Below are 11,987 nucleotides of genomic sequence, written 5' to 3'. Positions count from 1 at the left end.
CCGTTTGAACACTTGAGTTCCAGAGACTTGGACAACAATCTCAGCAAAAAAGTGGCAGACGAACATCATTGCAATGAAAATGTAAACCTGAATCTGTTAATTAAATGTTAACTTGTTATCTCTAAAAATACTGGTTAATATTTTTTAAATACCATATTTACATTTTCAAATTATATAAATCACATCTAAATATTCTCGGAATCATTTTCCCTTCATACATACAGCACTGTTACAGCAGTACATGACTAATATGATGAAATGCTTAAAGCAAGACCCTCCCAAAAAAAAAAGAAAAGAAAAAAAAGTTAAATTCCAATAATTAATAAAATACAAGTAAAATTTAACCTCAGTTGTATTATTTTTTATTTGCAATTCCCCCATCCAACCAAAAACAACATTTTTAAATGCTTATAATTACAGATTTAATCAGACAAGAAATTCTACAAGAAATATCCATTAATGGCACAAAGGTGTACAGAAAACACAGCAAGATATGCACAGGTCTTATATTTAGTCAGATCTGTTAAAGACATGAATGCAGAAGCACTGAGAGCATGAAAGTGAGCAGGATGTGATGCAGATCATGTGACTGTGCAGCTGATATGTCACAGCTTTAAGTCACTTCCACCACCTGCCTCAGCTCCTCTATTAGTGAAGCCAGCTCTTTCTCCAGGCTCATTATCAGACCTGAGGACACACAAGGACAGTGTTGTACTGTTACTCAACAAATATGACATACATGTGAGGAGAAGAACTCACAACACACAGTGAGTACAGACACATAATATTTATGAGGTTTATTATCATTCCTCAGAGTGCGCCCAAATGCTACGTCTGCAGTTTGTCCAACGTTTGTTCATTCTGCGCTCCAGACGGGTTGAGCGCGTTTAAATTTTAATCGTGTTAATCGCGATGACCACATTAAAGCTGGCAGCCCTAATTTTGGGGGGAAATTACTTTGTCCATGTTTGGACTTCTGTGTTGTAAACGCGCAAATCAGTTCGTGCATGATTACATCGCTCCGCCCATCAAAAAGTCTGCGCATGCGTGAATATATCGCCCACCGTCAATATTTGGATTGACGATTGTCAGTTGGAAAATGTTTACACATCGCCCAACCCTACCACCAGGCCCGTTCTCTTCACAGATAATCTTGCAAGTGTCACGTCTGTCACAGCATCTCAAATGCCATTATTTCGGTCACATTTGCTCATTGGGCATCTACTAACTACTACACCACTTCCCAAATCTTCATGTTTTTCTGTAGTTTATCCTCAGGTACTGTGTGTGTGTGTGTGTGTGTATGAGAAATAAAAAAATAAAAAAAATGTAATCCGATCCATTAAATATCAAAAAAGCACCTCACAAAACTGGCGACACGCCGTAACTCGGCTCATAACCGTAACACGTCGCAGCAGTGTGCTCACGTGATAGAGCGGCTGTGTGTATTTGTAGCCTCGCTACCAAACCAGCATTTCATCTCCGAGGAAGTCATCCCAGAGAGAAGTAAAGCAAGTGTGTAAGTTCATCTCTGAATGTTTGTAAAGCATTCCTGCGTTAAGCTTAACAACCGATATATGGAGCGATTGCCTCTCTCTCTCTCTCCTGCTGCTACTTCAATCGTGAAACTGATCAATGATCAGCTGATCGGCTTTTCTGTCGTGAGTCCGCCTCTCTTCTTTGTTTTTGGCCCACTTTGCACCAGAAAGAGGAAACCAGCGCCTGAACAACAGCAGCACGTTTAAGCTTGATCAGCTGTTGTTAGAATTTATTTAATATTACTTTCTACACCAGGATCCTTTTCTACGCAGCTGACCGCTGTAACTGTGCAGTATATACACACACACACACACACACACACATATATACATAGATATATATATATTAGGGGTGCAACGATACACAAAATTCACGGTTCGGTTCGATACTTTGGTGTCACGGTTTGATATTTTTTCGATACAAAAAAAATTTTTCATGCTTTTTTAATTTGTCATTTATTAAAATTATAAATATATATTTTAACTCATAAGTACAGTTTTTAAATTTAATGTTGCTGAAACAACAAAGTAATAAAAAAATAAATCTGAGGAATCACTCATCTTTGGAAAAGAGAGTTTATTACAGAGAAATGTCTCTTTCCAAAATAAAAGCTATACTATACGCTTCTTCTGGGCTATATTCTCAGCAGCATATTAAACATATCAGGTCCCCATAAGGAGAATCCTGTGCTAACGGCTGTCTAAATGACTCGGCTAAAGTTAGTAGCATGGTGCTTGTTGTTTTTGTCTGCTTCCACTTGTCTTTGCACTAGGATGCTGTCGGAGTAAATGTGCAGTCATATTCGTTGTGTTCCCACTAGTGCTGTCAGCGTTAATCTGAAATGACGTTAACGCCACAACACGGCAAATCTCCGTTAACGAGCTACCGCCGATCGTTCCGTACGTGGGGCTGGACGGCGTCAACACCTTAACGAGCTAACTGCGCTAACGCACTAGCTCCCACCCATGTAATTGAGCATTGCATGGCAGATCCGACATACTGTTTTACTTTTGTCCATGACGCGCTTACCTTCAGGGTCATACGTCACATGAAAACCAAGATAGTTCCAAAGGCCAGATCTGAATGAGGGTGGGGGAGGTTCAATTTGCCATGTTGCAACGAGATTAGCTTCTGTCTTGCTAGCTTGCGCTGCGCTCAGTGGATCTGCGCTCGACAGTGCAGCCTAGGCGGAGTAGTCGAACGCAGATCCACTGAGCTTTCAACAGACAGCATCGTCAGAAGAAAAGTTGATAAAATAAATTTAAAATGTTGTATTGTTCGATACATATGCGTACCGAACCGAAAGCACTGTATCAAACGGTTCAATATCGGTACAAGTATCGGTGCACCCCTAATAAATAAATAAAAAATTTATTTATTTATATATATATATATATATATATATATATATATATGAAAAAATATGGGTATGTCCTGATAAATGATCAGAATTATAATATTTCTGACAGTCTGAGTCTAAATAGAATCAAAGATCCTGTGATTTGGTTAAATTTCACTTGTAATGCTGATTTTATATTGACAACTACTGACTCTTCATATGACATCTAAATGGCATGACACTCTGCTGATCGCTGGCTCAAACTTTACCTGTGTTGGCAGTGTTGCCGGCAATGAAGCTGATGACCAGTGGTAGCCGATTGAACTGCACAATCTGTTCAATCCAGAAACATTACATGTTATATAAAAAAAAAAGTTAAATAAACTAGATATACTTTACCAAACCTGAGTTGGTCAATCCATACTCATCCTGACCTTAGAACAAACTGAAATAATGACATTAAACTTGGGTAGAGGTCAGGGCTTGAAATTCATATCTAAACTTTTAGCCCCTTCACTTCTGATATGCAGAAGAGCTGAAGACCATCATCAAAACAACCTGACCTTATGCTTGTATGCCACACTGATGCAGTAATTTGGGGCAAAGGACCCTAAAACAGGTACTGTGCGTATAAATGAATATGCTGTTTGCTTTCATTATAGCAATAACTTAATATAATAATTTAACAATAGTGAAAAATAAAATAAAGGCTTGAAATATTTCGCTTTCTGTGTAACAAATATAGAATATATGACATTTTTGGAGCTAGACTATGGTATGACAAATATACCAAACTACTGATTGGTGGAAAGAAGGGGTCTGACCTGGTAGGCGTTATAATAGCAGATGATGCTCTTGTTCTTAGAAAGGCCCAGTTTGCTGCCCTGATCAGTGGCCAGAGCAAACGTAGACAGGAAGCCAGGTCTCAAAGCATGAACTGGGGCATTGTCGTTGGCAACTGCAAGGATACAGCAACGATGTCAGGGATGTAGGGATAAAACACTCTCCACATAAGGAATGTCTGCTGACATTTGTTTCAAATTAGGGCTGCCACAAACGATTATTTTGATAGTCGACTATTCGGCGATTATTTTTGCGATTAGTCGACTAATCAGATCATCATCCATTCAACGTAAAACTACAGCTTATTGCACCAGCAGCATCTGCTCTTATATAACTATCATTAGCTTACAGCTTTAAGTGTTTAAGGTATGTGCTAACTAAAAATAAAGACAAGATGATACTTTATTAAATTTTAATGAAATTTGCAGATTGTTTCAGTTGAGTTTAATAAACTCAGCCATCTGCCAAACCGATTTACTCAGGAACAAATAAAACACTGAAAAAAGCCAAACAACAACATTTTTAAGTTATCTAAGTGACTCATATATCATGTTTAACCTGAGTAGCGAAAGACGGCGGTGGGTTTGAAAACGATTTGTCAGGGGTCCGGTGTTCTCACGGCGCTAGTGACCTAGCCCCCGGCTAGCTATCGAGCTAGTGGGTAACAGACGTCTCCGAAAACATCGGAGCGCTTTTGAAAATATGTGGTGTCTTGATAAACTGAGCAGATATTTGAGGTTTACACAGCTACATTCTCGCCTGAAAATATGTTAAACGTTTATTTTGTGACCCAGAAAGAATAATAAGAGTAACATTAAAACTAACTAGCTGCCGCCATTGTTGGAAACTGAGCAGGGCCGCGCTATGAATGCTGGGACACAGCTTCTCCTTCTTCGGGGTTTAACGGCAGCTGGCATCCTTGTACATGCAGTGCTGCCATCTTCTGTTTCAGTCCGTTATTACACTCTTAAATCCTGCTACTTATTCCTGCGTCTTTTGTGATCTTACAAAGCTTCAAACGATGCGTCGACTATTAAATCAGTCGTCGACGATTTTGATAGTCGACGTAATCGTGGCAGCCCTATTTCAAATACTGCCCAAACCTGCATAATTCACTATATTTATGATGCAACTTATTTGCTTTTTTCTCCACTAAAGAGCAACTGGTTACATTTTTCTCTAAATTAATATATAACATTTCTTGGAAATTCAAATTTGAAAAGATTTGAAACATTAATATATTTAGTAAAATACAAAAATCCTTTTTTTTTAAAGAAAAAACATCTTATGCCAAACAAAGTAAGTCAAGTGTGCTCTCTGCTCTGATGTTCTGTGCAATAGTATGTGAGTCTGAGCGATTCACAGACTAACTGATAGCTCGTGGACTTCCCGCCTGGCTGACTTCCACCTTCAGGAGCAGCTACTCCTATCAGGGCCAATGTGGAAACTGGTTTTAGGCTCTATTCAAACACACTTTAATTCTACTACCAAGTTTCTCTTCTGTTACTTTTGCTCTCATGGATTTTACAGTTTTCCACACGACAGCAGTGAGACCAGCAATAACCAGCCATTCAGAATGTTTCTTACCTTTAATAACCGGGACACCATCCCTATCAGTGACCACAATAGCATGAAGACCTTCAATGCTGAAGGAGACAAACAACAAAACTTCCTCATTAAACACTGAACATCCTGATAGTGTCGACTGTAACATTGAAGATTTTGTTACTTTAATGATACGCACCTTTGCAACTGTTTGTAAAGATATCTCTTCAAATCCTGCAAATAATTTTACATAAAAAAAAAAAAAAAAGGTTAGATAGTTGGTCAGAGCTAACAAACCATACTTCATCGTCCAGTAGAGGGAGCACGTTTGCTGTCCGCTCCACTCCAGGGACGGCCCAGCTGGCTGCAGTGAGCTCTGTTGTCAGATGGAGGCAGCGTACAACAAGTATGTGTTACAGCTAGTCTGTGTGACAGTGCTATTATAGTCGACACATCGCTGGTGTCGCACTGTGATTTTGATGTCAGCTGTGACACAATTTTTGCGGGGCATCAGCTGATTATGACCTTTCAATATTTGTATCTTGGCGGTGAGGCCACTGCAGAGACACACAGATATACAGAGGGAGATTGAAAACTTGAGTCTGTGGGGGAAAAAAAGCACACTTGACAAAGTCTTGACCACCTTATCTGGTGATACTGTCTGGGCGGCGACGCCTATCGTCTAGAATACTGCAGTGGCTTCCTGCACAGTACTGACTGGTATAAAAGAAGTTTCTGCGAACCATGGGTGCAGCAGTGAGCAAAGCAAGCATTACAGCGCGTACACTGCAGCCTGGTCACTCATGTGTCCGGTGACTTATCTGGACTTGGTGAAGCCAAGTATCCCAGAATTCTGTTTGTTCGAAACTTAGAAGCAGCAATGGTGGAGGAAAGTTGCTAGAAGTGTACGTAACGTTTGAGATGTTACCATTTCTGTGGAACAAAATTAACTCTTACAATATTTTCAGGATGTAGATGCGTAAACTTCAAATATTGCTCGATTTATCAAGACATCACCTATTTGCAAAAGTGCTCTGACATTTTTCCAAATGTCATTTTTGCTCTGACATTTTCATCTGTCATTTCATTTTCGTCCTCACCAGCTGTAGTGAACCTTGACTTCAGCTGGTGAGGACGCACATCATTTCCAAAACTTATTACAGTGTTTTATTTGTTCCTGAGCAAATCGGTTTGGCCGAGAATATAAATTAATCTTCATAACTGGGTCGTTTTATTTCAAAGTCTTACTTGGAGAGCTGTCAGTGTACTGAACTGAATATTTCACCAGTCCTTATCCCTGGATGTGAAAATGTGCTGTTTTTATTTTAACAGCTGACTCTGAATTAAATCTAACATTATAAATATTTTAATCCCACTGGGAGCAGAAACAGCATGTTGATACGTGAAGATCCTGAAGACTGCACCAGTGATGATCAAATTATGTTTTGTTTTTTTTAATATATTTTTTCAATTCTCTTCCAAACACTAGCTGTCTATTTTAACTTTTGAGTGTCTACTAAAATAAAAATAAAAGCATTCTGACATCGGACACGTTTGTTTCTGTTCAATAAGCAGCGTGAGCTGTGCATACACAGTGTTGGGAGTAACTGTATTCTGTTACAGTTACCGTTTAAAAAGCTGGTATTCAGAATACAGTTACTTTGTTGAAATAAATGGATTACACTGCGGTACTTTCCTGTTTCATTTTGTCGCGGGTCAGGACTGTTTGGATTTGTTTGACAGCTACGTTCTGTTGTTCCAGGCGGCAGCGTTACGGTTGCCATGGTTACAGGGCGACGCTCTCTCTCTCTCTGTGACTGTGTGCTTCCTGGGTGAGAGAGCGCCTTTTCGTTGTTGTTGTTGTTGTTGTGCTAAGCTAACAGGCAGAATGCTACAAGCATAGCTCTAAAGAATGTAGCATCATGGGCAGTGTAGTCCGTGCTGCAGGGAGAATGGACTGCGACACGTTATGTGTCTGTGAGCGCGAGGAGGGAGAAAAAGGGGAGTGGAAAGGTACGAGTTGTCATCGAGGAGAAACGGGAGCTGGAAGCATGTAAATATAATAATAACCACTGCAGCCAAGAAGAGTGCCTGACGAGCCCAGTTGTAAGTAAGCTATTAAGACTCGACTGTACACTGTGTTCGTGTTTTCCTCCGAAAACAATAAGCTCCGTTGGAGCAGCCTTTCAACGTCTCTCTCTGTCTCTCACTAGCAAAGTTGACCCCCCCAACAAAGTAAAGCTATTTTTCGGCTACGAGCCGACAGGGACCCCGCCGTATTAGTCAGAGGTCCCTTTACTACAGTTCGGAGTCGCGGACCTTCAGTAATAGTAATAAATCACACAGCAATAGTACATTCACGTTGTTGTAAAAATCATGATAATATATTAAGTAATCCAAAGTATTCAGAATACGTTACTGTCATTGAGTAACGTAACGGAATACGTTACAGAATACATTTTGGGGCATGTATTCTGTAATGGAATACATTTTAAAAGTAACCTTCCCAACACTGTGCATACATGTATAATATTTTGAAATAAAATTTGCGTTTTCTTCCTGGTCTAGCTTCCTCCCGGGTCTTGCGAAATCCAGACTTGCATGTGAACTTGCGAAGTACGGACTTGCATATTGCAGCACTGCGAAACTGCCTTGTATTAATACCCGCTCTTATGGCAGCACTGCATATTCTCCTGAACGATAGGCGTCGCCGCTCAGATAATCGCCACATAAGCGCTGATACAGGAAGAGAAGAGGTCAAAACCGGAAGCCGGAAGAGTTTTTCTTGTTTTTTTAAAAACTCTTCCAACATCTCTCTTTCTCTGTATATCTGCACGTCTCCGAGTTTCTGTGCTGGAACGTCAATTAAAAAACAAACAATCGTACACTTATGCTTTCCACCCAGCTCCGGAGGCAGCGCAACAAACCGAAATACACTCCGCAGTGGTCGCCTCGACATCATGATAAGGGCACATGAAGCCGCTTCATTAATCTCCGACACCCCCAAGAATAAAGAGATCAAAATAAAATAAACAAGTAAATAAGTGCTTACTTTTGAGAGCGCTTTTAAATCTCGAACACTACTTCACGTGTCCCTTTTTTAATAGGAATTATCAGCAATACGTTTTTTCCTGCTTCTCCATTTTGGAGACGGGAACTCAAGAAGAATGACAGACGTCTCATACTTACATCGGCCATGGCAGCTATCGAGGTATCGAGACCGCTCGACGACTGCAGGGAGATGACTGTAATGATAGTTGTTCACACAGAGGACTCAGTACGTCGTCGGAACTTCACATTCTTTTATGTCAAATAAAGCACACAGCTGTTTCCCAGATAATATAAATGCGCGAGTTAACATCTCCTCATTAAACTAAAAACAAATAATAAAAATAACTAGACAGGCAAATTGGAAATACACATTAAAATCTCAAACGAAAGGACAAACCTTTGAACGACTTTAAAACAAAAACATAACCCTCGGGATCTGGAAAGACAGATTAAAAAAACATAATCACGTGATTACTTCTTCTTCTTGAATTTTGGTGGCTGGCAAACCACAAAGTGGTGCATTAGCGCCACCAACTGGTATAGACATGAAAGGTGCTCAAAAATCACTTTCTTCTCTTTTTGTAGTACATTGATCACCTTTCACTTTACTGAGCTTGGATCGGTTGCCTTTTGCCTATTCTCTATTGGTGTTTTTTGTATATGATGTAAACTGCACATTACTCATAACAGAAAAACACCAGCAGATGGATATGTATTCATTATATGAATACATTATTCTGTTTTTATTATTCTGCCATGTACAGTGTCCTTGAGTGTTCTGAAAGGCGCTTTCTTTTTTTTCTTTTTTTTTTACATTGTCTGTGAGAGATGAAAGGCGCTTTCAAATAAAATGGATTATTATTATGTCTTCCTTCCATCGTTCCTTTCATGCTCCACCCACAGCTAACACTGCACAACGGTGAGGAGAATCCTTACAGCACTTCATGGGGCTTCTTCTGAGGGGAAATCTTCTCCCGCCATTCAGCTACAACAGAACATGGAGGCGATGGACCTCATACAGGGGGAATCCACCCCCAAGAAGACCAACACAGCTTCAGTTGAACAACAGGTATGCACCCCGACGAGACATCCAAGCACAAAGAAAAAGCTCAGAGAGTGGAGACTGCACACAAAGGAAGCATCGGTGATCATTGGAGACACCAATGTGGGCTTGATTCCTCCTTATGTTGCGGAGGGAGTCCAAATTGACAGAATGGGGCCATGCAGAGATCCTTGTGGATAAAGCAGACAGTGACACATCGGTGGAGAAGCTGGTTCTCTCCTTCAGCCTGAATAACAGGTGTCAGAGGGATAAAAATGTACCAATAAGGGAGCTGAGAAGAACGCTGAGGTCGGCACAAGAAAAATTCCCCCAAGCTGACATTTATATTCCAGTGATTAACTTTTCTTCTGCCCTTCCCAAAACAGAACAAGACACATTATTACACATAAACAATTTTATTGCAGGTTTAAAGGAGCACATACCTGCTCTACCTGCTGATAAGTTCAGCACAGAATCGGACAATCTTCGCTGGACGGACAAGACTGCAGAGCACATGTTGGATCATTGGAATGATCATGTTAATGAAGCATCTCCATGAAACCAATTTGAGTGACTGATTTTATGTACTTCTGTGCTTGAGGGAGGCTTCAGATGCCATTTTGTGAGAGTTTAGCCCCAATATAACCCACTAGAGGGTGCTGTAACTCCATTTAAGGGAATTTTCCCCTCCTCTTTACTTTTCTCCTTGTTTCTTCATTTTTTATTTGTATAGGCCCTTTTATGGCCATCCCATTATAAACTCCTGGGCCTGAAGCCTTCCCTAACCTTAACCTCTTTTAACCCCATGCAGGGAACCTAAACCTAACCGCCTAGAGCCCTGATTGAACATTGGGCCCTAACTTCATCCCCTATCTTCCGGCCCTAAACTTAACCTCTGGGTTCTCTAAGCCCACTTTCAAACCCCTTTATTTGGGATAAGAGAGGACACTTCCCTCCTGGAGAGCAATCCGTGAGTGACGTGGGGGCCCAGGATGGGAACAGGTGTGGTCTGTGCATGGAGTTTGGCCACCTTCGGTGGCCAACCTCCAAACTTGAGCTCCCCCATCTAAACCCCCTAACCCTAACCATACCCCCTCCCCCATCCTAATTCTAATCTTACCCTGGGGGCCATAACACAAAACCCTCATCCTAATGTTTACAGTAAATTACAATTGGACATGGATATTCTCTACATTACAAAAATTGATTGAAACCTCTTTTTATTGGATAAAAAAATTCCCTCTGTGGAGGGAAACTCCCACTAGGTTTATATCTGGGACTCTCCACCATTTGACCTTAGAATTGAAGAAGCTTCTCGGATGAGAGGTGAAACGTCTTCAAGCAACTTAAAGAAGTCCAGACGCTTTTCTTTCCAAGCTCCTTTGACTACGATGACCTGGATGACTGAGAACCTTCACAGAGATAAAAAAATTATATTTAGATTAAAAAAACGTGGAATCACGTAAAACATTAAAAACAGTGTATTCAAAATAATATTTTCTGAAAAAACAGTTTCTGTCACGGACTCTGGAGGACTCAGGAGTCCGTGAGCAGTGGTATTATTGTTGTTGTTGTTGTTGTTATTATTATTATTACGACTATTATTTGGGGTCGGTGTCGTCTACTGTTCTGTCCACGTTTGTATGTAGAATGCATGTGTCTGCATCTCTCTATCTCTCCCCGTCCTCGGGGCTGTTGACGGAAGCGCGCGTCGTGGGAGAGGCGTGTCCGGGCGACTGTCGTCATCGGGAGTCCCTCTTTGCTGTTGCAGCTGATTACCTGACCAGCTGGTGGTAATCATCCCTCCCGGCTAGGAAGAGGTATTTAACCTGGACTCGCGGCGACAGTCGACATGGGATTATTACTCTTGACCGGTATAGTCTGTGCGAGGCGTGTGGTCCGGGGAGTCGACTAGTGTGTGGTTAATTGTGGTTTTTCCTTCTTCCTCCAGGAAAGTCGAGCGAAGAAGCGAGTTGGGGAGCACACAAACTAAGGGGGCTACAGCACGGGACGCACTGGGAGCAAGGGATGAGCACCATTGGCAATTTACATCTGAGTAACTGTTGGACTGACCTGTCAATTCACTGTAAATAAAGTGCACTGTGGCATCGCTGAGTCCTGCGTTTTGGGTCCTACATTCCTCATCCCCACTGTGGTGTAATCTATAGTGAGGTATATCATGTGCCACTAGGCGGCAGTACTTACCCTTCTAGACAGGAAGTGAGGCTATGTAAGGGATATAGAGTAAGCTGGAAATAAAGATGGTGGTGTTCCACGTTATCGCCTAAACGAGGAGTTTATTAAAAGAGCCCAACTCAACATGGTGTCAGAAGTGCACTCGCTCTAGGCGGCGAAGAGAGACAGTGGAAAAAATAACCGTCAGCTTGGCGAACGGCTAGTGACGAAAATGACAGAGCAAGCAGCGGCGTTACCGGCGACTCCTGGCCCGGTTACGGCAGCTCCACCAGCGGCTACTTTCACCATCAAGCCACCGGAACCGTTCGACTTCGCAAAGCCCCAAGAATGGGAGAAGTGGATCAGACGTTTCGAGCGTTTCAGAATGGCAAGTAATCTGAATGGTTCAACTGATGCTAACCAAGTGAACACATTAGTATACTGCATGGGAGA

The 11,987-nt window shown here is 41.3% G+C and overlaps 1 protein-coding gene across 1 annotated transcript; it reads right to left on the bottom strand.

Annotated features, from left to right (window-relative positions):
* Window positions 1–345: 345 nt before the first annotated feature.
* lamtor3 (late endosomal/lysosomal adaptor, MAPK and MTOR activator 3) lies at window positions 346–8,815 on the bottom strand. The gene is made up of 7 exons (XM_085441381.1): window positions 8,715–8,815; window positions 8,456–8,511; window positions 5,466–5,500; window positions 5,309–5,367; window positions 3,703–3,836; window positions 3,148–3,211; window positions 346–687 (listed from the first exon to the last, which is right to left on the bottom strand). The coding sequence occupies exons 2-7, from the start codon at window positions 8,462–8,464 to the stop codon at window positions 614–616; spliced, it is 375 nt and encodes a 124-aa protein (XP_085297507.1). The 5' UTR covers window positions 8,465–8,511; window positions 8,715–8,815; the 3' UTR covers window positions 346–613.
* Between the last annotated feature and the right edge of the window lie 3,172 nt (window positions 8,816–11,987).

The sequence above is a fragment of the Copadichromis virginalis genome, linkage group LG19 (genome assembly GCF_057382275.1).
Source record: "Copadichromis virginalis isolate Kocher_CV1m ecotype Utaka linkage group LG19, C_Virginalis_male_GT1.1, whole genome shotgun sequence".
Taxonomy (NCBI): Eukaryota; Metazoa; Chordata; class Actinopteri; order Cichliformes; family Cichlidae; genus Copadichromis; species Copadichromis virginalis.
The sequence above is the reverse complement of the archived record's forward strand: the minus strand, read 5'-3'. Positions and strand labels throughout refer to the sequence as shown.